The sequence below is a fragment of the Erinaceus europaeus genome, chromosome 17 (assembly GCF_950295315.1).
Source record: "Erinaceus europaeus chromosome 17, mEriEur2.1, whole genome shotgun sequence".
NCBI lineage: Eukaryota > Metazoa > Chordata > Mammalia > Eulipotyphla > Erinaceidae > Erinaceus > Erinaceus europaeus.
This window is the reverse complement of record NC_080178.1, coordinates 10692535-10719088: the sequence shown is the minus strand read 5'-3', so window position 1 is coordinate 10719088 and position 26554 is coordinate 10692535. Positions and strand designations below refer to the sequence as shown.

Here is a 26554-nt window from a genome sequence, read left to right as displayed (position 1 = left end):
CGACAGAGCTGAGCTCCGAGGGTGTCCCCAAAAAGTGCTTTGGAAGGGGAGCCCCCTCAGACTCATACAGTGTGTCCTGTTCCTCTCTGGTGGGGGCGGGGCCAGTGCCCACCTGGTCCCCACCTTTCTCCTCTCTCCTGGAGGAGCTGTTGTTCCCTCGCTCCCTGCTTGGCACCTGCCACCCCAGAGGAGCCTGGTGAATCGCTGTGTGTGTCCCCCCCACCCCCTCTCCCTCTGCAGCCCCCGCCTGCTTGGGGAGGTGTGAAGGGAGCGATTTCACAGCCTGTCAGCTGAGGCCTAAAAATACCAGGCACTGAGATGCCTGGGCAGGGGGAGGAGAGAACAGGGATGAGGAGGGGCGGGGTGGGGCGGGGCAGGGTGTGTGTGTGTGTGTGTGTGTGTATGTGTGTGTGTGTGTGTGTGTGTGTGTAGTAGTTACTAGGCCGAGAAGCTGCCACAGCTGCACAGTCCAGTTCTGCAGTGGTGGACGGACCCTCCATCCCCAGTTCCCCCTGTCTGGCCCCATCTGGGGCACTGGCACAGGGGAGCCCTGTCTCCGGGGTCTTGAGACACCCCCAGCTTTAGGGCTTAGCCCCAAAGGAGGGCTGGGTCTCAAGACAGGCTGGGTGCCTCCCCACACCTCCCAGGCCACCCCGAGCCTCTGGTCGATGCCTCTGTCTCCCTCTCCGCCCCCGACTTGGCTGGCATCTCTGGGCCGTGGGAGCCAGGCTGGGCCTGTGCCTGCTTCCTCCTGGGGAGGCATCTGCTTCTGTCCTGAGAGAGGCATTCACTTCTGTCCTGGGAGAGGCGTGAGGAAGGAACCTGGAGGTGGGGTTGCTGCCAGGTGTGAGGTGTGACGTACAAGCACCCCCCAACCCAAGGAGCAGGGGTGTGGCAGCTCACGTCATTGTCATGTGGCCACAACCCCCACCAGTCAGCTGGTCCCCCTCTCTCCACCACCCTCCCCTGATGGAGCCACTCCACTTTGAGCAGACAGGAGCTGATGTAGAAGCAGGGAGCCAGCGCAGGCCCAGGAGTGAGTGCAGGGCATGTCCCTCATTCACACAGGACAGCCAGGGGACCAGAACTTAGGGACACAAGCACCTGGGGGCTGGACTGTCACTCAGGGGGAAAACCCACACAGAGAGCAGCAACAGCATAGACTCTGGTGCTGGAGGAATGAGCTTCCAATCCCAGGTTGCTGTGTGACCTGGGGCCAGTGGCTTAACCTCTCTGTGCCTCATTTCAGAGCCCCGGTTTCAGAAGGCAGTGGGGAAGATTTGATGAGCCAATGGCTGTCAGCCTTTGGGTACATCATTTGCTTGTATCTCTGCTCCTGCCCTTTTAAACCTCTTCCTCTCTTTCTTTCTTTCTCTCTTTCTTTCTTTCTTTCTTTCTTTCTTTCTTTCTTTCTTTCTTTCTTTCCTTCTTTCTTTCTTTCTTTCGACAAGAGCTCTGCTTAGCTCTGGCTGCAGGTGGTGCTAGAGATCAAACCCAGGAGCTTGGGCTCACAAGTCCCTGGGACCTACCCTGGCTTTGGACCTCTCCTCTGATGGTACAGATAGAAGCAGCCAGCCCAGAGAGTGGAGTCAGTGATCTGCCCAAAGCCACCCTCTAGCTCAGCATGGGCAGAACCAGGACTAGAACCCGTGTTTCAGTGTCTCTAGGACTTGAGCAAGTCTGTAGCCCCACCTGACCCCCAATGTGGGGCTTCAAGGAACCCTTGTGACACATAACTGTGACTCCCATTGGGAGCTGGAGCCTAGAATTTTCTATGGCTGGGCCTGAGCCTTGGGAGGCTGTGGATCTATGAGCACTTTCAGGTAATTCAGCATTGGGGTGAGGGGATCCCCAAGGCTTTGGTCCTGCTGCCAGAATTAGAACCAGGCTTTTGCTTACTCTGGCTGGGACTCAGACCCCTGCAGCCATGTCATCCCTGGTGGCTTCCTTGCTCTCCTTCCAGCCCCCAGCTCCCCTGGCTCCCTCTGTTATCACCCCCAAGCTCCTCAGGGACCACCATCTGGCCATCAAGGCCTGTCTTTATTTCTGACTCTTGGCTTTGCCCAGAACTGAACAGGACAGGCTCTTGGCTCTGGCTTTCAGGTCCCTTTTTGCTGTGTGACCTTGCACAGACACCAGTCCCTCTCTGGGCCCCAGCCTTCCCTCTGTTCAGTGGGCAGGATGAACCACAGCCATCCTGGGAGGGTCACTGGCAGAAGCCCTGCTGGCAAGGGTGGCAGGGGCTGGGGAAGGCACTCAGCTGGCTGGTGGCTTGGCATCCGCCTCCTGCACCTGTGGCTGCAGAGGAGGCCATGCCCACCCGGCTGGCTGGGCACTGACATTGGGAGGCTCAAGGACAGTGACGTAGAGAGAACACTTCCCACTCCAGCTGTCCTTCTTCGCGCTTCTCCCCAGCACCCCCCCTCCCCCCAGGGCTTTCCTTCCTCCCATCCTTCCTTTCTCCTTCCCCTTCCAGGAGCCTTCATCCTTTTCCGGGGCTTGCTTCCTTCCTCTCCCTCTGCAGAGGGCAAGCCTGCCTCCCCCCCACTTCTGTTTCCTGGCTTCCTGAGAGGCTGCCTCCTTCCCTCCTTCCTTCCAAGACACATCCTGTCTCCCCAGATCTCCCAGCACCCCCACCATTGCTACTCCTAACACAGAGTGTCTCTCTCACTCCAAGTGGCAACTCCAGGCTCCTCCAGCTTCTTGTCTCCTGGCTCTGAAGAGTGTTCCATCCCTCCCTCCCACCGTCCTGCATCCCACCTGTCTCTCTGACTCCTCAACCAGCCCCCCCACCCCCAGCAAAAGTTTCCCGTTCTCCTAGTCTTTCTCTGTGGGACCCCAGGCAGCATCTGTGTCTGGTGCTGCTACTCAGAACCTCCGGAGCACCCCCAATCCTTGGGACTTAAGAAAAGGGGTCAGCCTGGGGCCCAGGGACTGGCAGCCTCGCCTCCTAATTAGCAGGAGGTAATTGCCTGGAAAAAAATGTTTTTCATTTAGAATCAGACTCCGAGACTCCACATTAGAGCCCAGCCAACCGATGGGACCCTAGGGAGCAAGGGGGAGGGGGGAGCATCCCAGGTCAGGGGCTCCGGAGGTGAAGACCCTTAAAAGACTCCCCACCCACCCACCCCAGCTTGCACCCAGCACCCCCAGCCTTGAGGAAGTGGGAAGAGAGAACACCGGGCTGGCTGGGAGTCTCAGTGACTGCCTGTAAATGGTGGCACTGCCTCCCTCTCGTGGTGTGACTTAGTGTGAGGCACTTAATCCTCTGAGCCTGAGCTTTCTCTGAGCTTTCTCTCCAGCACCACAGTTGCTGCCCGCTGTCCCTACCCACCCCTTGGTGTCTTAAGGGCTGCTGTGAAAGCACTTTGTAGCCACATTAAGTGTTGTGGGGGAGTGAAGTGTTCCTGTCTGCCTCCTTGTGGCCCCTGGCTGAGACACTGAAACTTGGGGGGGGGGGGTCTTGGGGACACCTCAAGGGACCCTAAGGGCTTCCAGAACAGGAGAGAATGAAGCTGGGGATTTCAGCTGTGCTGTAACAATAAGACCAGCAGGTGTGGCTCCTGGAGTCAGCACTCATTGCCCTACGCTGTCGCCTCACCTCTCTGAGCCCCGCTTTGCCCTTCTAGGGGGGGTGCTGGTTGTGGTGCTTCTCTCCTGGGGTGGGGGGATGGAGGGTGAGGCTGGATGAGCTCATGTTAGCAGAGCTTTTAGCACAGGGAAGAGCCTGTAGTAAGTGCTCAACAAATGATACTCACTTTGCCTGCTGTAATTAAAGGCTGTTCTCTTGACTCCCCGCTTGGATGTGGGGGGAGCGAGGCGCGACTTGGGGTTTTGTCTTCAGATGGTTTTATTGGTTCTTGTTGCTTTGATCTTAGAAGGACCAGACTTTCATATATATTTTTTTCTCTTTTGTTGCCCTTGTTTTATTGTTGTAGTTATTATTGTTGTTGTTACTGATGTCGTCATTGTTGGATAGGACAGAGAGAAATGGAGAGAGGAGGGGAAGACAGAGAGGGAGAGAGAAAGACAGACACCTGCAGACCTGCTTCACCACCTGTGAAGTGACTCCCCTGCAGGTGGGGAGCCGGAGGCTCAAGCCGGGATCCTTACACCACGTGCACTTAACCCGCTGCACTACCGCCCAACTCCCAGGACCAGACTTTCTATGCCTGGTGAAGCTAACATCAAGCAATCCTCGTGTGTGTGTGTGTGTGTGTGTGTGTGTGTGTGTGTATGTGTGTGTGTTGGCACTGTTCACTTTTTCCAAGGGAGGCTTCTTGTCTGGGTGGGTGGGTTTGAGGTATGGACCTTCTGCCCTGGGGGAAGCATATGGCAGGTCTTTATGTTCACCTTTTTTTAAAAAAAAATAAGTAAAAGGTTATACCTGGGGGCCAGGTGGTGGTGGTATACCTGGTTGAGAGCACATGTTACAATGCACAAGGACCCAGGTTCGAGCCTCTGGTACCCACCTGCAGAGGGAAAGCTTTGTTGGTGGTGAAGCAGTGTAGTGGGTGTCTCTTTTGTCTATCTCCCTATCATTCCCTTCCCTTTTGATTTCTTTTAAAAATATTTACTTATTCCCTTTTGTTGCCCTTGCTGTTTTATTGTTGCAGCTATTATTGTTATTGATGTCATCGTTGTTGGATAGGACAGAGAGAAATGGAGAGAGGAGGGGAAGACAGAGTGGGGGAGAGAAAGATAGACACCTGCAGACCTGCTTCACTACCAGTGAAGTGAACTCCCCACAGGTGGGGAGCCAGGGGCTCGAACCAGATCCTTATGCCAGTCCTTGCACTTTGTGCCACCTGCGCTTAACCTGCTGCGTTACCGCCTGACTCCTCTCTTTTGATTTCTGACTGCCTTTATCCAAAAATAAATATAAATAAAAATTAAAAGAAAAAAGGTTGGGGCCAGGTGGTAGCTCAACAGGTTAAGCACACATTGTACAAAGTCCAAGGACCAGTGTAAGGATCCCAGTTTGAGACCCTGGTTCCCCACCTGCAGGAGGGGTCGTTTGACAAGCAGTGAAGCAGGTGTCTATCTTTCTCTCTTCCTCTCTGTCCTTCCCTCATCTCTCAATTTCTCTCTGTCCTATCCAACAACAATGGCAGCAATAACAATAATAACAAGGGCAACAAAAACGGGGGGGAATGGCCTCCAGGAGCAGTGGACTCATAGTGCAAGCCCGAGCCTGAGTACCAGCACTGGCCCCAGCAATAACCATGGAGGCAAAAAAAAAAAGTTTTACTTGGTTGGGGTGTGGGATATTTCACCTGGTAGAGCACATACTTCCCAAGAAAGAGGACCAGGTTTGAGACTCTGGCCGCCATGTGGGCACACCTGCACAGGGGAAGCTTCACAAGTGGCAGAGCAGTGCTGTGGTGTCTCTCCTTCTCTCTCTGGCCTCCCTCTTTGACTCTTGCCTTCTAGCTAAGACATAGAGAGAAAGAGAGAGAGAGAGAGAAAGAGAGAGGATGCAAGTGTGTGTGTGTGTGTGTGTTAGTCAGGGGGACCAGGCAGTGGCACACCTGGTTAAGCACACACATTACAGTGTGCAAGGATGCAGGTTCAAGCCCTGGTCTCCACATGCAGAGGAGAAACCTTCACAAGTGGTAAAGCAGGGTTTCAGGTGTCTCATTGTCTCTCTCTATTTCACCCTTCTTTCTCAATTTCTCTCTCTTTATCCAATAATACATAAAAATATTTTTTAAAGACTCAGGTAGGAGAGGTAGGTTCATGCAGGGAGGCACAAAAACGACACTGAAAACCCTTATGCATAAAAATAAATAATCGTACTTGTGGGCTGGGGAACTAGCATAACCATTTTGCAAAAGACTTTTGTGCTTGAGGCTCCAAAGCCTCATGGTCAATCCCCAGCACCATTATAACCCAGAGCTGGACAGTGCTTTGCCATTCTTCCTCCTCCTCTTCCTCCTCCTCCTCCTCCTCCTCCTCCTCCTCCTCCTCCTCCTCTTCTTCTTCTTCTTCTTCTTCTTCTTCTTCTTCTTCTTCTTCTCTCTCTCTCTCTCTCTCACTGTGTGGTATTTCTCTATTGTTAAAATAAGTGATACATATTTTGAAGAATTGTGCTTGTCTGGCTGGGTCTGCCCTCCTGCCCTGGGGCAGAAGGCGGGAGGTGAAAGCTTCCCTAGGCCTGGTGGCACCTTGCATGGGAAATATGGCAGAGACCTGCAGAGGCAGCCGAGAGCAGGCGGCAGCCTGGAGGGTGAGGGTGTTGGACAGCCTTGCAGACTCAGAGCGCCAGATTGGCCCCAGGAGGGGTGAGGGGGCGGCGGGGGCCAGACCGTCTGCTGCTCCTCTCCCACCCGCCCAGCGCCACCGCTGGGGACCTTCTGTGTCTTGCTCTGTGCGCAGTACCCGCACCCGCCGCTAGGAAGCGGTGTGTGGGCCTCCCTCCAGAGACTGGGAGATGACATTTGCTCTAACTGGGAGGTTGCTTTGGGTCCCAAATCAGATCTGAGCGCTTCACGAAAGGAAGGGGGTTCTTGAGGTGGGCTGGCCGCTGCTGTGGTCAGTCTGGGGATGGCCGAGCAGGGGAGGGCAGAGGACAGTCAGACCACGAAGCTACGGTGCTGAGAGAAGGTTCTGGTCGCTTGGACCCTCGTCGGGGGCGGTGCTCAGAGCCCCCTGGGGGACGGGCCTGCCGCCAGGACCTAGGTCTGTTTCAGCACCATGGACAAGGCAACTGGTGGCTGTGTCAGCACCATGGACAGAGCTAGGGGATGCAGTCTTGGTGGCTCAGCCCTAACATCTGTGGGGCGGGTGATACCCCAGGATATGGTGGAAAGACCCCTCTGAAAGCACCTCTCAGGTTCCCTCTATCCTAACCAGCAGCCTGACGGTGGCTTCCCTTTCTTGGAGCCTCAGGTGGGAGGATCTTGGGGGGTGGGGTTCAAGACAGGTGCCTGGCCTGTAGGGAAGCCTCTGACATGGGGACATAGGGTTGAATCATCAGCACAAGGGGTTCAAGTACCCTGAGCTCTATGCATGAAGCACAGCACCCCAGGCCCAAGCCTAGCTTTGTGCAGTGTGTATTATTAATAACAATAAGATGCTGATTTAGGCCAAGACCCCATGATGCATTATTCATAGGAGTTAGGAGTGGTCAAAGCCTGCACTTGAGCACTGCAAATCCCCACATCTGTTCCCATGCCCTGAGCCTGGCTCAGAGGGCATCCTCCTCCTCCTCCTCCTCCTCCTCCTACTACTACTACTACTACTACTACTTCTCCTTTCCCTCCTTCTCCTCCTCCCCCTTCTCCTCTCCTTTCTCCTCCTCCTCACCTCCTTCTCTCCTGCTCCCTTCCTCCTTTGTTCCTCTCCCTCCTCTTCCTCATCCTCTCCTTCCTCCTCTCTTCTTCCACCTCTCCCAATCCTCCCCCTCTCCCTCTCCTCCTCCCCCTCTCCCTCCTTATCCTCCCCCTCTCCTCTCCCCCCTCCTCCTCTCCCTTCTCCTCTGTCCTCTTCTTCCCTCTCCCCCTCTCCTCTCCCCCCTCCTCCTCTCCCTTCTCCTCTGTCCTCTTCTTCCCCCTCTCCCTCTCCTCTCCCCCCTCCTCCTCTCCCTTCTCCTCTGTCCTCTTCTTCCCCCTCTCCCTCTCCTCTCCCCCTCCTCCTCTCCCTTCTCCTCTGTCCTCTTCTTCCCCCTCTCCCTCTCCTCTCCCCCCTCCTCCTCTCCCTTCTCCTCTGTCCTCTTCTTCCCCCTCTCCCTTCTCCTCTCCCCCCTCCTCCTCTCCCTTCTCCTCTGTCCTCTTCTTCCCCCTCTCCCTCTCCTCTCCCCCCTCCTCCTCTCCCTTCTCCTCTGTCCTCTTCTTCCCCCTCTCCCTTCTCCTCTCCCCCCTCCTCCTCTCCCTTCTCCTCTGTCCTCTTCTTCCCCCTCTCCCTTCTCCTCTCCCCCCTCCTCCTCTCCCTTCTCCTCTGTCCTCTTCTTCCCCCTCTCCCTCTCCTCTCCCCCCTCCTCCTCTCCCTTCTCCTCTGTCCTCTTCTTCCCCCTCTCCCCTCTCCTCTCCCCCCTCCTCCTCTCCCTTCTCCTCTGTCCTCTTCTTCCCCCTCTCCCTTCTCCTCTCCCTCCTCCTCCTCTCCCTTCTCCTCTGTCCTCTTCTTCCCCCTCCCCCTCTCCTCTCCCCCCTCCTCCTCTCCCTTCTCCTCTGTCCTCTTCTTCCCCCTCTCCCTTCTCCTCTCCCCCCTCCTCCTCTCCCTTCTCCTCTGTCCTCTTCTTCCCCCTCTCCCTTCTTCTCTCCCCCCTCCTCCTCTCCCTTCTCCTCTGTCCTCTTCTTCCCCCTCTCCCTTCTCCTCTCCCCCCTCTTTCTCTCCCTTCTCCTCTGTCCTCTTCTTCCCCCTCCCCCTCTCCTCTCCCCCCTCCTCCTTCTCTCCTTCCTCTTGTCCTCCCCCTCTTCCTCTTCCTCCTCCTCATCTCCCTCCTCCCTGGAGTCTTGCTGTTCCTTTGGACACAATGGCCCTGAGCATCTGGACATCAGCCTTGGGACCAGGCTGCATGGAGAGAGTGGCAGGTCGCAGTGGCTCTTGGCTGCCCACCCTCTAGCCTGTACTCCCTGCTCAGATCTGGCACCTGGCCCCAGTCATCCTGAAAGGCTTTGACCCTTTCAGACCTTCTTGGAGTTTGTCTCTCTCTCTCTCCATGCCCCCTCTTCTTCTGAAGCCACACATACCAGGCTGCCCCACACAAAATGCTGTGAGAGGTGAGAGTGGCTGCAGTGAGGGGCAGAGGTCACCAGGCAGCAGACAGTCCTGTCACCTTGCTTCAGTACAGCCATGGACACGAAGCCCTGAGTAAACCCTGCAGCTCTTTGTGAACCATTGGGGTGCTGAGTGAGTGTGAGTCATTACACCAAGGCCGCACTGGATACGAGAGGAGCCAAGGCAGGGCGGGCATGGACAAGGCCCTCTGGCTCCCCTGTGATGAGGAGTCCAGTTCTTCTGGAGACTGCCATGTCCCCGTCCAATTTCTTGCTGGAACAGCTCCGGGGCCGTTCAGATAATCCTCTCTTCGATGTTTACTCACTTGGCAGCTGCTGCTCAGAATTCTAAACCGGCTGCCTTTAGCCGGCCTCTGCGGCCCCTGCTGGCGGGTTCTCTCTCTCTCTCTCTCTCTCTCTCTCTCTCTCTCTCTCTCTCTCTCTCTCCAGCTCTCTCACTTGCACATTATCTGTTTTGATTATGGTCAAGGCTGGGGAGACTTGCTCCTGCTAAGCCTCTGTTTTCAGGGACGTGTAACTTTCCAAAAACAGCACCCTTCTGGGCTCCCTGTTTCTCCGGTCTTACTGCTGGCCCTGGTGAGGTCTTAGGGGGCTTCTAAGGGGTTCTCAGACTGTGCTGAGGCCCAAGAGCACCAGGAACTCTCTCTTTCTCTCTCTCCTGCTCACACACTCTCTCCTTTCTCTTCTCCCATCTCCCCAGCCTTCATGGTTACTCTGTCCTGTTACAAAGGATGAGTTGCACCTGTTCTGAGAGGGGTGACTGACAGGGAGGGGTTGGGGGTGGGTGGGGAGGTAGAGTGCAGGAGAGGCCTGTCTGAGCTTCAAAGTTTACTCCGTGACTTTCCTGTTGCTTTTCTCCCAACTCTGTCCTCCGCCCGCCTGCTTTCATGTGTTCTGTTGAGGGAAGGGACAAAGGTACTAAAAATGCCCCCCCAGGCTCAACAGCCCTGGGGATGGTAGGCTCTGTGCTTGTAAATGCTCCACCCACCCCCTTCCCAAGCTCTGCAGGCTCTGTGCTCAGCAATTCTATGACTCGGGCTCCCCACCTTGCATGGCATTCATGCTGGCATCAGGACTGGCAGGAGGCTTCATGACTGAGCAGACTCAGGTGGGAGGAGACAGGCCAGGCTGGGAAGGTGCTAGCGGATGTAGCCCCCACCACCCCCAGCTTTATACCCCGCAGGCTGTTCACACAGGAGACAGTACTCTGCCCCCTACTCCTCCCTGCCTCCCCCCACCTGCCATCTGACCCTACCTGTGCTAAGATCTCCCCAGAACCAGTCCTGGGCCAGGGGATGCAGAGAATAGTCCCAGAAAGTGTGTGGGTGACAGGGGAGGGGAGTCTCTGAGGTGTGGGTCTGTCTGGTTAAGTTCTTGGGGGAGGTGGAGTCATTCCCTTGGTAGCTCTTGTGTCCCTGTTCACTCAGCTTCTTCTTTCTTTCTTTCTTTCTTTCTTTCTTTCTTTTTTTTGACAGGACAGAGAAATTGAGAGGGAAGGGGGAGACAGAGAGAGAGAGAGACACTTGCAGACCTGTTTCACTGCTCATGAAACTTCCCCCTTGCAGGTGGAGAGTGGGGGCTTGATCCTTGGTCCTTGCACATGGCAATGTGTGAGCTCAACTGTGAGTGCCACCACTCAGTCCCTTTTTCTTTTTTTACACAGAAATAGGAAGGGAGAGGAGAGAAAGAGAGACCCCTGCAGAACTGCTTCACCACCCATGAAGCTTACCCACTGCAGGTGGGGAAGGAGTGGGAGGGACTTGAACCTGGTTCCTTGCACATTGTAGTGCATATGCTCAACTGGGTGCACCACTGCCTGGCCTTCGTTTCCTGTTTCTTCCTTGTGCCTTCAGGGAGGCTTGTTTCAAAAATGAGAGTAGGAGCCTTAGGGCTTGAGGGTTTAGACTCCCGGCTCTGTCCCTCAACTGCTATGTGCTCTGGGGCAAGGGCTGAACTTCTCTGAGCCTCCGCTTCCCTCCTTGCAAGATGAGCATCAAACAGGACCGCATTGAACATGCCTCCGTGACTCTGATGAAAGGCATTTGGTAAAGGGGTCAGTGGCCTGGGAATCTGGAATGTCCCAAAGTGGGAAGTGCTGTAGGCTGGGAGGGCGTGGGGTGATGGGGAAGCTCTAGAGAGACTGGCTATGAGGGTGTGTATGTCAACCCCCACAGTGTCTCAGGGCAAATGGGTTCTGGGAACACGGTGTATGCGCATAGGTTTCCAAGACATCTAGCAACTTCTCTGCATTATATTCTGGGCTATAGACTCTGTGTGTGTGTGTGTGTGTGTGTGTGTGTGTGTGTGTGTGTGTGTGATCACAAGCTACGGGGAGACAGTTTCTTTTTTTTTCTCATTTATTTATTTATTTATTTATTTTCCCTTTTGTTGCCCTTGTTGTTTTATCATTGTTGTTGTTATTGCTGTCATCGTTGTTGGATAGGGGGCTCGAACCGGGATCCTTATGACAATCGTTGTGCTTTGCGCCATCTGCGCTTAACCTGCTGAGCTACGCCCGACTCCCGGGGAGACAGTTTCTTACCCCACTGCCCCCAAAAGAGGGGTCTAGACAGAAAGTCAGTGAATTTCTATCTGAAGAAGGTAGAGACTGCTGTGAGTGCTTGTCATCAGGGAGGGCTTCCTGGAGGAGGTGGGTCTTGAATAATTGTATGCATTTGTTCAGCATTTATTGATCAGGCCTCTCCTGTATGCCAGATGGAGGCCACAGAGATGAGTGACAGGGGTCTTAGCCCTCCACGTGCTCTCAGCTTGGGGAGGTGCTAAGCGTTAAATGATAGTGATGGAAATGCCTCAGTTACGGGTGAAGCAGGGAGTAATGTGGAGGGTCAGGGCAGTGGCTCCATAGGTAAAGCACCTGCCTTGCTCACTTGACGTCTTGAGTTTGATCCCCAGCCTTGCATGAGAGCAGCAGAGACAAGGTAAGCAGAGCCTCATGGTGGGTGGAGAGCAGGGCTTGTCTTTATGTGTCTTCTATAAAAACAAGTGCAAATGGGAAACTGGGATGGGGTGGAGGGTGGTGGCTCTTGGCAGAAGATTTGCATGAGAGTCTGATATAGGTCTCTGGTACTGCATTAGAGACAGAGAGGGGGAGGGGGAGAGGGAAAGAGAGAGAGAGGGCGGTGGTGCACCCAGCAGAGTACACATGTTACAATGTGCAAGGAATGGGATTCGAGCCCCCAGTCGACATCTGCATGGTGGGAAGCTTCACAAATGGTGAAGCAGGTTTCCAGACCCCTCCCCCTTTCTCTCCCCCATCCTTCCCAATTTCTCTTTTGCTATTAAAAGATAAGTAAATGAAATGAAAGAGGGAGAGGGAGAGGGAGAGGGAGAGGGAGCACACGCTGAGAGGTGACACAGTGGATGTGGCATTGAACTCTCAAGCATGAGGTGAATTTGATCACTCTGGTTTTTTCTCTCTCTTTCTCATAAATAAATAAATCTTTAAAACAAACGAAAGCCCAGAGTGTGGGAGGAGATGAAGCCACCTTTGTATGGGGGTCTGCAAGGCACAATGTAGGAAGGGAGGGTGGAGGGAAGGGGTTCCTTCTGGAAGAAAGGAGGGAGGGAGGGGTGTGGCTGGACTCGGGGGTGCGGGGACCAGGGGTGGGGTCAGCTGGGTCCTGGTGGTGAGGACCACCCCCTCCTTCTCCAGGCCTGCGTCCTCCCCTGAAATGGAAGACAAGAGCAGGACAAGGGTGTGGTGGTCACACAGGATTGGGGGTGGGGGGTTAAGACCCTGCCCCTCAGCATCAGCTGCTAAGGGCTGGTGCCCCAGGACCCTGAGCTAGTCTTCAGTCCTACGGGGCCCAGGGAGGTGGACAGTGCTGGCCTCATTCTGTCCAGGGCAGCGTTGGGATTTGAGCCTGAGTTGGGATTTTGAAGCACTGCTCTGCTTCAGCCAGACAGACAGAAGTAGAGCAGACATGTTAGTGGGAGCTAGGAGAGAACTCCAGACCGGGGCAGAGGGGGGCCTTGAACCCCCAGACTCCTGGCTTTGACTGTGTGTGTTCAACAGGGTGTGTGTGCCAGGGCTGAGCTGCTAGACATGCGTGCACATGGGTGTTGGTGCCAGGAGTGAAGTGTGTGAGAAAAAGAGTGAGCACCCTGGGTGTGTGTCTGTGGCCTGTGCTCACCAGCTCTGTCTCCCTCTCCTGCCCTCCCCCTGGTGCCCCCTGGGCGGCTGGCGAGCTTGCCTCAGAAGTCCGTTCCCTCCCCAGCAGCTCCCCGGGGCATCCCAGCAGCCCGCGGTCCTGTTTGATCCCGTTCATCCATAAATCATGACTCGCTGAGGAGATGAGACAGAGCAGAGAGAGCAGTCTGCCCCCTCCCAGAGGGACTAGGTCAGCCCAGCCCAGCTCCTGGCCCAGCCCCCTCCCCTCTGCATTGATGCCCGCTCCCAGGAGAATCTGGGATTGGGGGGGGCACAGCTCTGAATGAGAAGTGAGCCCTAGCTGCGCTGGCCTGTGGGCAGAGCCGGCTGTGTAAACAGCCTTCTCTTGGCCCCTGGGTGCCTGCTTTTCTGCCGGGCCTCTGCCAATGCCGTGACCTGCGTGCTTCATGCCAGGCCCCTTGCTGAGCTCTGTATCTGTGCCCGAACCTCTCAACCTCACAGCAGCCCTTGATGATCACCAGCCCCTGGTTACGGCTGGGAACATCAAGGCATGCCAAAATGAGGTCGTAGGGTACACAAGTATATGGGCAGGAACTGGAAGCCAATCTGCTGACTCTGAGCCCCAGAGCTTACTCAGAATACCCTGAAACAAGGGGTGCAGGCACAGTGTGATGGGTGAGGGGCAGTAGAAGCAGGAGAAATGTATTTCTGCTGGGGAGGTTATGGAGGACTTCCTGGAAGAGGTGGATTTTTTTGTTTGTTTTCGCCTGAGTCCAGACACATCAGGAGTTTGTGAGGCAAAGCTGGGCAGAAGAGAAGGAAGTGTGTGTGTGTGTGTGTGTGTGTGTGTGTGTGTGTGTGTGTGTGTGTGTGTGTGTGTGTGTTAAAAAGAAAGGCTCTCACATTCAGTTGCTATAGCCTCTCCCAACTGTCTGAGCGACAGGTAGAGAGCCATGGACATTCCTCCAACATCTTTGAGCTCTGTGAACGAGCCAGCCCCAGGCAATGCTGGAGTCGGGGGATCAGCTATCAGCCCATCTTCCACGACCCTGTGCTCTGGTAGACAGTAGAGATTTAATCAATGCCAGTCTCTGTTGTTTCTGGTTTTGCGTTTTGAACCGATTCATTTATTTTGTGAGAGAGAGTGAGAAAAGGAGAGAGTGAGAGACTAGAGCATGGTTCCAGCTTATGAGGTGCTGGGGATCAAGCCTGGGACAGAAAACTAACCACTGGGCTACGCCCCCCCATCTGTCGCCACCACTCTTGCTAGTCTCGGAGGCCTGGGTTCTTCAAGCTTTCTCTCTCTCAATATTTTATTTATTGGATAAAGACAGAAAAACCTAGAGGGGAGAGGGAGACAGAGAAGGAGAAAGACAGATACCTATAGCCCTGCTTCACCACTTGTGAAGCACCCCCCCCCTTGTGGGTGGGGACCAGGGACTTGAACCCGGGTCCTTGCACACTGTAGCATGTGCTCAACCAGCATGCTATCTATTACCTGGCCCCTCTCAAGCAGGGTTTCAACATGTGTTTCCTGCGCACCCAGCTCAGTGGAGGCTGCTGGCCCCTGAGTACTCAGAGCTGGGCCAGGGTGGGGGGTCAGAACAGGAGTTTTCCTTCGTCCTGGTCTCTGAGTTGCAGATATTCCCATGTCAGGCCCAGGCAGCAGGGCTGTGACCCGCCCTGACACGCAGTGGCTCCCAGCACTGCTCCCCAACCCTCAGTATCATCCATCCACCCTTGTCTGCATCTCGCCTGCCCCCCGGGACCCAGTTGTCTCTCTCCTCCACCCAAGGAGAGCTGACCCCGTCCAGCGCCCTCCCTCCCACGTGTTAATGTGCTGACGCTAAGGGGACCTGAAACCTCTCGTGTCCTCTGAGGCCGGGCCACAAGGACCCGGGGCAGCTGTGCCTGGAGAAGACCCTGAAGGGACAGGAGAGCTTGTCACCAAGGATTTGGAGGCCTGTCATGTGGCCTGCTTGTCCCCAGCCACTCTGGAGGACCCGGGGAGTCATTGGGAGACCGTCAGCTCCTTGTGGGGCTCGTCACCCCTCCTTAACCACCACCCCCATCAGGGGGCCTGATCTGTGACTCCCAAGGTCCCTCCTTGCCCGAGGCCTGGTGACTCTGTGCTCTGGGTGGACAGGCAGGAACACGCTCATCCCCCTTGATGTTGACGTTGAACGCTGACTGGCATCGTGTCACTTTCGTTCATGGCATCCACGCAGCTTGCAATGGCAAGTGTCTGTCTCAGCCTGACTTTGAGGTCTGTCAGAGGGGTAAAGGGGGCCCATGTGGACACTGGGGGGGGCCCAGGAGGATGTTGGGGGAGTGAACTTCCTGGATCACGGTGGTGTCCACCCATGCTGCAGGGCACCCTCAAGTCTTTGTTTCAGGGGAAACCTCAGCAAAAGCCCAAGAAGGGAAATGAGGGAATGAGGGTGTAGGGGGCTGGACAGTGGGGAATATGGTTAAGTGCACATATTACCAAGTGCAAGTGGGGGTTCGAGCCCCACTCCCCACCTGCAGGGGGGTCTACTTCACAAAAGGTGAAGCAGGTTGGCAGGTGTCTCTTTCTCTCCCCCTCTCTATCTCTCTGTCCTCCCTCAATTTCTCTCTGTCCTGTCTAATAAAAATTAGAAATAAAAAAAGGAAGAACTGGCTGCTGGGAGTGGTGGATTTGTAGTGCTGGCATCAAGCCCCAATGATAACCCCGTTAGCAATGGAAGGGAAGTGGATGGAAGAGGGCTCGAGGGACCTCAGCTCTGTATTCCCAACCACGCATAAGAAATTCCCAGAACCCCTAAAGAACCCATAGGGTTTCAGAGAGCATGCTCTGAAAACCACCCACCAGCGACCCCCATAGGCTGACTCCAAAGCAGACTGCCTGGGTTTGCACCTGGCTGTACTCTGAGTGACCTCAGACAAGTTACTTTGACTCTCCTCTGGGCTTGGGTTTCCCCTTCCATAAATGGAGACAGTCTAAATGCTTCCCTCAGCCATGAGGGTCTGTGGTTACTCTCGCCTCCAGGCATTGAGAACCCCTGATGTGTGGGAGTGAGGAAGGGTCAGCTTGTCCACAGATGGAAGCTGGACTCTGAATCCAGTGCTCTTTCTTAGCCTATAGTTCAGATTGGGGTGTGTGTGGGGGGGCACAATGTATAAGAAAGACGCTCTAGGGAGGTATATGGGGGAGAAGGGGCACTTATGGGATGCTCGGGGCCAAAAGACCCTCCCCTCCAGTGCAGAACCCTTTTTCACGGCTGCCAGGCCTTGAACTTGCTAACACCCATGTAGACCCTGCCCCGCCCCCGCTCAGAGATCTCCTGTGGCTCCCATGGCCCGTCCTCGTGGCCTCCTGTTTAATCAGCCCTGACTCTTGAGTGCTGACACAGTGCTCAAGGAGGGGGGCCGTGGCTTTTGTCACTTTATAAGGGGGGGGGGAGAGGTAGGCACTGAGTGGTTGAGACGCTTGTCCAAGGCCACACAGCTGTCACAGGCAGTGGCTCACACTCTGGCCTGTTGATGTCCCTGGAGGTCTGAACTCTTGTCTCTCTCTTCCATTTGGGTCCTGTGTCCTTGTGGGCAGGGCTGGCTTCACAAACCCTTGTGGAAATTTCTCATTCCTTCTTTTCTAAAAAGATTGTATGTATCTATTTAATGAGAAAGATGAAGGGGGAAGAGAGAGGGGGGGGAGAGGGAGAGGGAGAGGGAGAGAACCAAAGCATCACTCTGGTATATGTGCTGCCTGGGATTGAACTTGGGACCTCATGCTTGAGAGTCTAATGTTTTCTCCTCTGCACCACCTCCCAGACCACCTCATGGCAATTTCTTAAGGGATAGTAATTTGGGGCCCTAGTCATGGTACACTCAGTAGAACACACACATTACCATGTGCAAGTAAGTGGGTTCAAGCCCCCAGTCCCCACCTGTGAGGGGAGCAATGCTGCAGGTCTCTCTCTCTCTCTCTCTCTCTCCCTCCCTCCCCCCTCCCTCCCTCCCCCCATATATATTCATCTCTCACCATTTCTTCATTTAAAAAAATTTCTAGGAATGGTGGAGCTATGCAGGCACCAAGTCCCAGTGATGATAACCCTGGTGGCAAAAAGGCCAAAAAAAAAAAAAAAAATCAAGAGACAATGGTGCAACTCAAAATTGCCACTTGCCCATCTTTAAATGTGATTTCAAAGCAGCCAGGTGGTGAGAGTGCACATGTTACAGAGCGCAAGGACCCAGGTTCAAGCTCTCGATCCCCACCTACGGGGGTGGGGTGGGGTGGGGGGAGTTTCATGAGCAGTCGAGCAATGCCACAGGCATCTCTCCTTCCCTCTCCCTCTCCCTCTCCCTCTCCCTCTCTCTCTCTCTCTCTCTCTCTCCCTCCCTTCTCTCTCCATTTTTCTGTCTCTATCCAAAATCAACAATAAATGTAAAAGAATAAATCCAACAAAAGTGAGTTCAAGAGGCAGATTCTCAGTCTTGGCACCTCGATGGTGGGTGTGGTATGGTGACCTCTCCTTTGAAGAGATTCAAGGTGGTACACCTGACACATACAGCACCGTCAACTGGCGTCTCCTCAATTTTCTTTTTCATAGAGGAATGGGGGGTACTGCTTTCTCAGTCCACAAGCCCCCCCCCTTTCAGGGTAGGCAGAGGCAGCTCCTGTTGGAGAAATTGCACCTGCTTCCGGAAGCTTCTTTACGGGCTCACTTTCCTCCTAAGTAGCAGGGTCTACTCCTCTGGTTGCCCTTGTGTTCAGGAAGTAGAAAGAGGGGGGCCTCCCATTTAGTCAGTGAGGGAGCTCCTTCAGCCTTGCAGAGCTGTGCTCCACCCCCACCCTGGGGAGGAAGGGGCAGCTCCCTAGAGCAACCCCAGGACCTGAGGCTGGGGCCTGGGTGGGGACCCTCTGACATACTGCCTATTCTCTGTAGAACCTCCCCAAGCCTCCTAGCTTGGGGGTAACAGCTGCTTTGAGTCCACAGCCTCAGACACCCAAGTTCACTACTGGCCTCAGATCTGGGGGTCCTGAACCCATTAACCTACGAATTCTCAGGCAGCCACCCTGACCTCTTTCTCCCCGTAAGATCAGCTTTGGGGGTGGTGCAGAACTCATGCACTGATGGAAGAGGGGAATTAGCGGGGGTGGGGGAGAGGCATCTACCTGGACTACACACACTTATTTTGCAGATGGGGAAACTGAGTGAGGAACCCTCCCAAGGTCACCCAGCAAAGAACTTGAAGGCTGGTGGGAGGGAGAGGAGGCCGTGCTGGTTTCTTGGGATGAGGGGACTGGTGGGGGTGGGGCTCTGACTTGTGCGTGTCTTCCCCAGGGGCGCCCACCCGCGATGCCCTGCTGGTCTCTGCCATCATCACCATCAGCCTTAGCGTCACCGTTGTCCTCTGCGGCCTCTGCCACTGGTGTCAGCGCAAACTGGTGAGGCTCCGGGGGACCCCCCCTCACCCCGCCACACACACATATACAGCTGCCCACTGCAGGGGGCGCTGTTCAGAGGACCCACCCAGCACTGGCCCCTGCCGAGGTCACCACAGCCACTCCAGGTGTCTGTCATTCCTCACGCACATGCACCTCCACCTCTCAGGCACACCAAGAAGGCTCCCTCCACCTAGCTGCTAGGGCACCCCCTCTCCTCAACCCCCACCAGGCCCCCTTCAGGACTGGGCATGCCAGAGCCCAGCTCCCTGTACCTCCTCCCCACCCCCCACTCCCAGCCGTTCATCTATCCTGATGCCGGGGTTTGTACAAGCACAAACGGCTTCTTTTCATTTTTAACAAGTGTCGGGAAAATTAACGAGCGGGATTGGGCCATTAATAAGTGAGGAGCCGTCAGGGGGGACATTCATCACCCCTGGCTTGAGGGGGAGGGGTGCCCACAGCCCACAGTGCCTGCCCACCCGCTACACACACACAGACACGCACTCACACGCCCCAGCCCTACAGTGGGGTGGGGACTTTGCATACTGTAGGCAGGGAGAGTGGGCCAAAAATGAGCCCTTCATACCTCCCTCTGGTTGATCCCTGGTGGGGGTGGCAGGCTCTTGCTTCCAAAAGACACCTCCCCTACCCAGCATGCCTCCTTCAAAAGGGGCCAACTGGAGACTGGGAATGCTGCTCTGGGGCTGCCCAGGCTGGGACCTTTGGGGCTGCAGGCAGCTCCATGCCCGCCCTTCCCACTTCTCCCTGCGGGGAAGGGCATCTCTGGCCCAGGTATAAGTGTGCGTGACTGAGCCTGAGCAGGCCTGGCTGCAGGTGTGTCTCAGAAATTCAGAGGAGGCAGGGAGGAGGGTCTGGCTACTCCTGTGAGTGTCCTCAGAGGCTGTGGGGAAGGCAGAGCCTGTCCGTCTGTCTGGCTGGCTGTCTGCAGACAGAGAGAGGAGGCAGGAACAGGCAACTACTGGGGACCTTGGGGGCTGGTGAGGGCACGGGAAGAACGTTCGTGCTGAGTGTGTCTGCTCTGGGGTCGTGGGGGTGTGTATTCACACGGGTGTGTGTTGTGGGGCTGTACAGGGAGTCCCTCCAAGCAGCTGAGAGATGGAACCCCAGCCCTAGCCCCTGCCCACCTCTATACACAGCCCCACCTTGCAGAAGCCCCAAATCTCAGCTGGTCCTTCCACCTGGCCACCACCCCTCCCAGCCTCATCCCATAACCGGGACTCTCAGTGACCCCCCCCCCACTTTCTCCAAGTCCCCCAGCATCAGGGCTGGGCCCTTGTGCCCACTTGTCCCCATCAGAGCAGTGACGTGATAGCTCACAGCCCCACTACCTGTCTCCAGACATTAATAACTTCCTTAATCTCCAGCAGGCTTTTACTGGATCAGTCTGGCCAGGTCCCTCCCTGACTGGTGGAAATAGAGGTTCAGTCCCTACCCCAGAACCAATGTCTCCCTACTCCCTACCTGGGCACAGCCCCCCCCCATATTAGGATTTGCCCCCACCCCCGTTCCAGTGTTCCCCATGGCACCCCAGCTCCTGCATCTGGACAGGAAGGATCTTGAAGCAGGAAGAGGGGGAGCCCCCAGAATGTCCCAGCTGGAACAGGTAGCCCCCCTTCCCCATACCTCCCCCAGCCAGCCCAGCTAGAAGACACAGTTAGGTGGCCTTAGTGGAAGGTGCCGGCCTCTGGGGAGAAAGAGGAGGTGTGCGGGGTGGGTGTGGGGCCCTCAGTGGGGTGCTTCCTGACCCTCCTCCACTGCCCCAATGCTGGAGGACAATGGGGGCGCTGGTGTTCTGAGCTTCCTGGTGGGATATTTGGGGTCTGAACTTCAGGCTTGGGGAGAGGACAGGATCAGAGACAGTAGACTGGGGCTGGGACACCAGGTAGTGGCACTGGCAGGGGGCTGGGTGGAGAGTGGGTTTCCAGTTGATGGCTTTTGAGAACTGCATCTGGTTCCAGTCATGGATACCAAGGCCAGACAGACCCTGCCACTGAAGGGTTTTCTGTTTTATTTTTTTGTTTTTGGGGGATGGGGAGGGGGGTTACAGAGACATAAAGAGAGACGAACATTTGTGATGAGAGACTTGGGGAACCTCAGGCTCACTGAGTGTCTTCCACCCCATCCCCCACTTCAGACAGGAGGGAAAGGAGGCTGCACAGAACCAGGGGGGACTTCAGAGGATGTGGCATAGCTGAGTCTCCAAGACATGAGGGTGTTGGAGGGAGAATGAAAATGAGCCCCCCATGCATTTTCCAGCCCCAGGGGTGGGAGGGGGAGCCCCAGCTAGCAGGAGCAGCCCAGACTGGAACATGGCTTTTGAGGGAGGGTAGACTGACCCACTGTTGGGAGCTGACCCAACTGTGGATGTTGGGGAGATGTGTTGCACATGATAAGTGTCCGTGTGTGTCTGTCATCTGTCCATCTGTCCTCACTCCATGGGACATCCCAGCCAGTATCCTCAGGCAGCCAACCCCCCCCACACACACACACACACACACTCCACTGTGGCCCGTGGGTACGTGTGAGGACGCTGGTAGTGGCGGCCTGGAATGTTAATGGCCTGGCTCCGCAGGAGACAAATTTAGAAACCCCAGGGCAACCGAGAAGGTGAATGGCACTCACCTTCCTACTCTGCCTCCTGCCCACCCCTTGGTGCTCTGGCCCCCTGCCCGAGTGGGCTGGAGCCCTGAGAGGCTATGCAGGCCCCAGCCGCGCCCCCCGCCATGGTTGGCCATGGGCTGGATCCCTGGGCTCCCCACCCCCCAACCCGACACTAGAGGACATGGTCCCCAGGCAGGACTGGGCACCAGGCCCTCTGCCCACCCCCGCCATGCACGTCACCGGCTGCTGCCAACCTTGTCCTGCAGGATGCCACCTCCACCATCTGGGAGCCGTGACGTGGACCCTGTTACGTGGCTGGGCGTCTGTCTGTGGCAGAGGGAGATAGATGCCAGTCTGGGAGCCAGGCCAGGGTCCTGGCTTGGGGGGCAGAGGGGAAGACATTCCTGGGGACTAAGGAGGGGGCTATGTCCCAGAGTTGACATCCCACCCAGCTGGCACCCTCTTGTGCCCGTTCATGGCCCACCCTCACCCCAAATCCAGGGACCACCTCAGGGAGGCTGGGGTGCAGCCCTATTCCTCACCTGTGACCGTGACCCTGGCCCTGTCCCCACAGGGCAAACGCTACAAGAACTCCTTGGAGACGGTGGGCACACCAGACTCGGGGCGCACACGCAGTGAGAAGAAGGCCATCAAGTAGGTGCCAGGATTCGAGTTTGGGACAGGGGTCCTGCAGGCACCCAAGGGGGGGGTGGGCCTCCCCACTGCTCAGACCTGACACACACATACAGACACACACACACACACACACACTCCCAGGTCAATCCTGGGTATGATCTCCTCTAGTCCTGTGTCCCTCAGGCCCTTACAGTATTTGGGGTCTCCCCCCACACTTTTTCAAGCCATTCCCACAACTGTGTGTGGCTGCCCCCCAGCCAGGCTGCTAGCTCTTCCCTCCAGCTCTCCTATCACACACTGTTCCCCATGCCCTCTCTGGGCACTCCTTACCTCTAGCTCCTACCCCAGACTCTGGGCTGAGGAGACCCTCTCCTGGGGGGTGGGTCTGGGGCTCATTTCCCATAACCCACCCGTGTCCTGAGCCACTGAGACCTGGAAACGGGTAGACACATGGGCTGGGCCAGCCCGGGAGCTGTAGCAAGAGGGTCTTCCCTTCTGTTACCCCGTGTCTCTGCACGCCACCCCTTCACCCCTAGCCTTGTGTGTATCTGAGCCACTGGGGTTCCCCCATTTTGCTCTGAAAAAAACACCTTGGCCAACTCTCTGCCCCAAGTCTCTGGTGGGGGGTGCCCAAGAGAACCCACCTGTCCCACTCTTCACTCCCACACTCTTGGGACCCCCACCCCTACCCCAGGACTCCCCCCACCCCCCCCCTGTCCCCTAGTTGCTCAGCTCTTGCTCTGGGGCCTGCATAGAAGCTGCAGGGACTTGGGGGGAGGAGTGTGAGGGTGAGGGGGTGGGGACCAGGCTGAAGACGCCATGGGGAGCCTTTGAAGCTGGTTGGCTGCACACTCTCCAGCCTTCAAAGTAGAGCTGGCAGGTCTCGGATGGCAGTGGCGCCCAGGGCATCTGAAAGTGGGAGGGCTGGGGGAGGGGGGGCAGTCCCCTGACCAGTCTATACCCTCTGCCTGTCCAGGGGGCCTATCTGCCCTGTGACCCTAACCTGGGGTCAGGAGTCCTAAATAGGAGCTGCTGGGAGATGGGGTTCCCAGAGCGGGTGGGGGAGGGGACAGTGTGGGCACTGGGGTGCCGGGGGAGGCTCTATGGGCTGACACAGGTGAGAGAGTAGAAGGACCGTCCCGTCCCCTCCTCTCTGAGGCTCTGAAGCCCCTGCCCCACCACTCAAGGAGCTCTCTGCCCACCCTTCTTGCCTCCCTGTCCCCAGAATCCTAGGTGGCTCCAGGGCCCCCCAAGCTGGCAGAGTGGCAGGAGGCAGGGCTTACCCAAGTGTTCAGGACCTTCTCCACAAGACAAGGGTCACCTTGTTCCCCAAACTGTTCCTCGGTACTCTGGTGCCCCATAAGTTTATTCCATGAGTCAAGGGTTCTGTGGCCAGCAGATTTGGGAAACAGTGACTGTGAAAAGGGGTGTCTCCCCAGCTTTCCCTCCAAAAAAAGGCCCACCCTGGATTTTGGAGCCAGGACAGGGCAGGGGAGAGAGGCCTTTTGGATGTTCCGTCTCTGGGTCTCATCTTGTGTCGTCCTCTGTAGAGGAATTTGGTGGTTTAGGGTCTTCTGTCGAGATGCTCCCCACCTTGGGACATTTTTAACAATAATCTCCACCCTGGGGAGCCTTCCCGCCACCCCAACACCACCCACAGTCTCCTTAGTGGGGGCTCAGTGTCTCAGCTTCTCTCTGCCCTGTGTCCCCAAGTCTGAGGTTGAGAACCAAGGTCAGGATCAAACTAGGGGAGGAGAGAAGTGGGCAGCCCCCACTCCCCAGTATGTACGTTCAGGGACTGGCCCTCCCTCTTGGGGCCCACCCACTGCCCTCCTCTCTGGAGACCCTCCCCTAAAGGAGTTCCAGATGGCTACCTTTTAGAATGTTTCCTTGGCCTTCAAACTGTCTCTCATCCTTGTGCCTCTGGTTATTCCTGGCAAGCTGATGGAACCTATTACCCTTGACCACTGGCAAGACACCCCCCCCAGTCTCCCCACCCCAAGTGCCTCTGGCCTAGCTTCCTTCCCAGTACCACACTTCATGCAGCAGAAGGTGGCGAGATTGAGGCAAAGGGTTCCCTGAAAAGAGGGCACAGGGAGAGAGGGGTAGGGTCCCTGAGCTAACAGAAGGAGGAAGGCAGGCAAACAGCTGAGCCTACCCCAGTAGCCCACCCGAGTTAGACGGACCAGGGGAGAGGCCTGAGCCTTCCAGAATTGGGGTCTCCACCCTCCACTGCAGGCCAGCGGACAGCTTTATATGCCCACAGCCAACCTGATCCTTGGACAGTTAGGGAAACTGAGGCAGGGGGGAGCCAATCTACCTCTCCGCTCTTTTCCAGCCAGAAACCAGCGCCCTGTCCTCCTGCTCCCCGCCCGGGGTGCCCCCCCCCCCCCCCCCCCCGCCTCTCCTGGTTCCCTGCTCTCACTGTATCTCTCTCTCCCACCAGCTTCCCAGGCCCATGGCTCCGGTCCGCCCTCTGGTTTGAGTGTGTGTGTGCGCATGCGTGTGCTGCGAGCGTGCCCACGGCGTGTCCTCTCTTCCTCCTGCAGGAGCACACCCTGCCCGGGGTCCCCTGTCCCCTCTGTCCCCACCCCTCCCGGTCCCCCACAGGACTGGCACTTCCGGTTTCTTCTTGTATCTCCCTGTTTTTCTCCCCTCTCTCTCTGCCCCTCCAGTGATCTAGACAGAGACTTTTGGAATAACAATGAGAGCACAGTGCAGCAGAAATGGAGCTCCTACCCTCCCAAGGAGTTTATTCTAAACATTTCACCCTACGCCCCTTATGGCGACCCACGACTGTCCCTCAAGTGAGTGACTTTAACCTGGTTTGATCATGTGTCTCCGCGCACCCCTTCCCGCCTCTCACTTCTCCCGTCCCCTCCTCTCCCCACCCCTCCACCCCTGCACCCCACGGGCAGGCTGACCGTGGAGACGAGCAACCCCTCCTGCCCCCCCTTTGCCCCTGGCCTGCCTGCCCTCCCCCCGCCCCCAGGGCCCCCCAGCTGTCCCCGGCCCCCACCCCACCCCTCTGCAGTCAGGACGGGTTGCCCGTTTTCGGTCCCCCCTCGCCGCTTGTGGCTTCCTGCTGTGTGCTGGCTGCTGGCCTGGCTGCTGGTGGTGGTGGTGGTGGTCGGTGGTCTGCGGTGGTGGTGATGGTGGTGGTGGTGATGGACTCTGACTAACTTGGCTTTCTCTCTCTCCCTGCCTGGGGGCCTCCTGGCCTGGACAGCCCGCTCTTCCTCCGTCGTTAACCCTTCGTTGTCCTGTGGGATAGAGTTGGAGGTGGCTGCCCTCCCCCCACCCCTGCCGCCCCTGCCCCAGGCGGTGGGGAGGGGCCCCCCCTCCTGTCGTGGTGCGTTGTTCTCCGACCCCACCCCTCCCCGACCCCCCTCCAGCCCACCCGGTCCCTCCCCACCGCGCCTCCCTCTCTCCTCTCTGCAGGCTCCGCTGTTAAAACCCATTTGCAGTGCTGATCTCTCTCTCTCTCTCTCTGTCTGTCTCTTGTCCGTCTGTCTCTCTCCTCCTCTCTCCGCTGTCTCTCTCTTCCTTTTATCTGTGATTGTTTTTTCTCCTCCTCTTCCAACCCTCCCTCACCCCCACCCCCACGTGTGGCCTGCCCTCTCTCCCCCACCGCCACCCCCGGTGCCCCTCTGGTCCGGCGGCCCGCAGTGGCTCCCTCCTGGCCAGCGCTAAAGTGGCCGCCGCGGCAGGGCTGGCGGTGGAGCGGGAAGGCCGGTTGGGGGAGAAGCCAGCGGTGCCGCCCGGAGAGGACGCCTCAAGAAGCGGCGGCGGGGCTGCCCCCAGCGCGCCGGGCAGCAGCGGCAAGGCGGGGAGAGGCCGCTGGCGGACGGTGCAGAGCCACCTGGCCGCAGGGAAGCTCAACTTGTCCAAGTGAGTCATGTGCCAACGCCCAGGCCCGCGCTCCTGCCACGGTGGACAGCGGGACCCCTGGCATGCCCGCTGCTGCCCCCAGAGGTGCCGTCCTCGGCCCTCTGGCTCATCCCACCCTCCCACCACCCGGCACAGCCAGGCCACTCATCCGGTGTCACTGACGCCCCATCCGTCTCTCTCTTCGCCAGTCACTCTCTTCGTCAGTCAGTAGGCCATTTCATCTCCTGCCACCCCCCCAGAAGGGGGGCAGTCTCACCCCCCCCCACTTCCTGGGGGCACCCCATTCTCTTCATCTGGCCGCCCCATCTCAACCAGGCCTGTTCAGCCATTGGACCATACCACCCTGGGGTGGCCTGGCCCTCTCTTCTCTTCCCACTCACCAGTCACCCTGCCTTCCCTCTTCATACCAGCAGATGGCTCTAGACCCAGAGTTGAGCCTCCCCATTCTTGACCATCAAATGGCTCCATTGACTTGTCCTTCCGTTCACTCACACCCTGTCCCCAAGCCATTGGTCCATCCTCATCTCAGCCACCCCCACTGGCTGTCCTAGTCTTGGTCAGTGAGTTGTCCCCCATCAGCTGTGGGGATGGCATGCCCATGGAGGTTGGGTTCTTGAGCCCCAGCTAGCTGCCCTTTTCTTCCTAGGGGGGTGTGGGCCTTGGACAGAAGAGCCATGTCCTGTCTCATGTCTGTCTGAGCTGGTCAGTCATACACCACTTTGGGGTGATAGATGTAGGTGACCCCTGTGCTCAACAGAGAGTGATGTGCCCCATACACCCCCAAACACACACACACACACACACCAGACTTTTCCTTACCTCTCACCATGGCTTCTAGAACCTTCCATTTGCTCACAGCCTGTCCAGAGCTGTGACTCTTCTCACCCATTGGGACAAAGCTCCTTCCCTGAGATGGAGCAGCCCCTCTTGCCTAGACACCACTTCTTCCCTGCTGGGCTGCCTAGTGGGCTTCATGAAACGCCTCTTTTCGGAAGCCCCATAGTTCCCACCACAGGGACCCCTCCCCCAAGGGCCACAGTGAGAGACCTCACTCACATGCTGGCCTGTGTCCCCACAGCCACAGGGCCTCAGGAGGACCCTGGA

At 56.9% G+C, this 26554-nt stretch overlaps 1 protein-coding gene across 10 annotated transcripts in view; it reads left to right on the top strand.

The window, feature by feature from the left end:
* SYT7 (synaptotagmin 7) overlaps window positions 1–26554 on the top strand; it is a 64079-nt gene that overhangs the window by 7879 nt on the left and 29646 nt on the right. For 4 of the 10 annotated variants that reach the window (XM_060176299.1, XM_060176300.1, XM_060176298.1 and 1 more), the window contains exons 2-5: window positions 18198–18301; window positions 21498–21577; window positions 24235–24366; window positions 25229–25450. In XM_060176299.1, coding sequence (XP_060032282.1) covers window positions 18198–18301; window positions 21498–21577; window positions 24235–24366; window positions 25229–25450 — 538 coding nt within the window. The remainder of the gene's footprint in view (window positions 1–18197; window positions 18302–21497; window positions 21578–24234; window positions 24367–25228; window positions 25451–26554) is intronic. The other 6 variants (XM_060176301.1, XM_060176305.1, XM_060176302.1 and 3 more) reach the window with 3 other exon arrangements.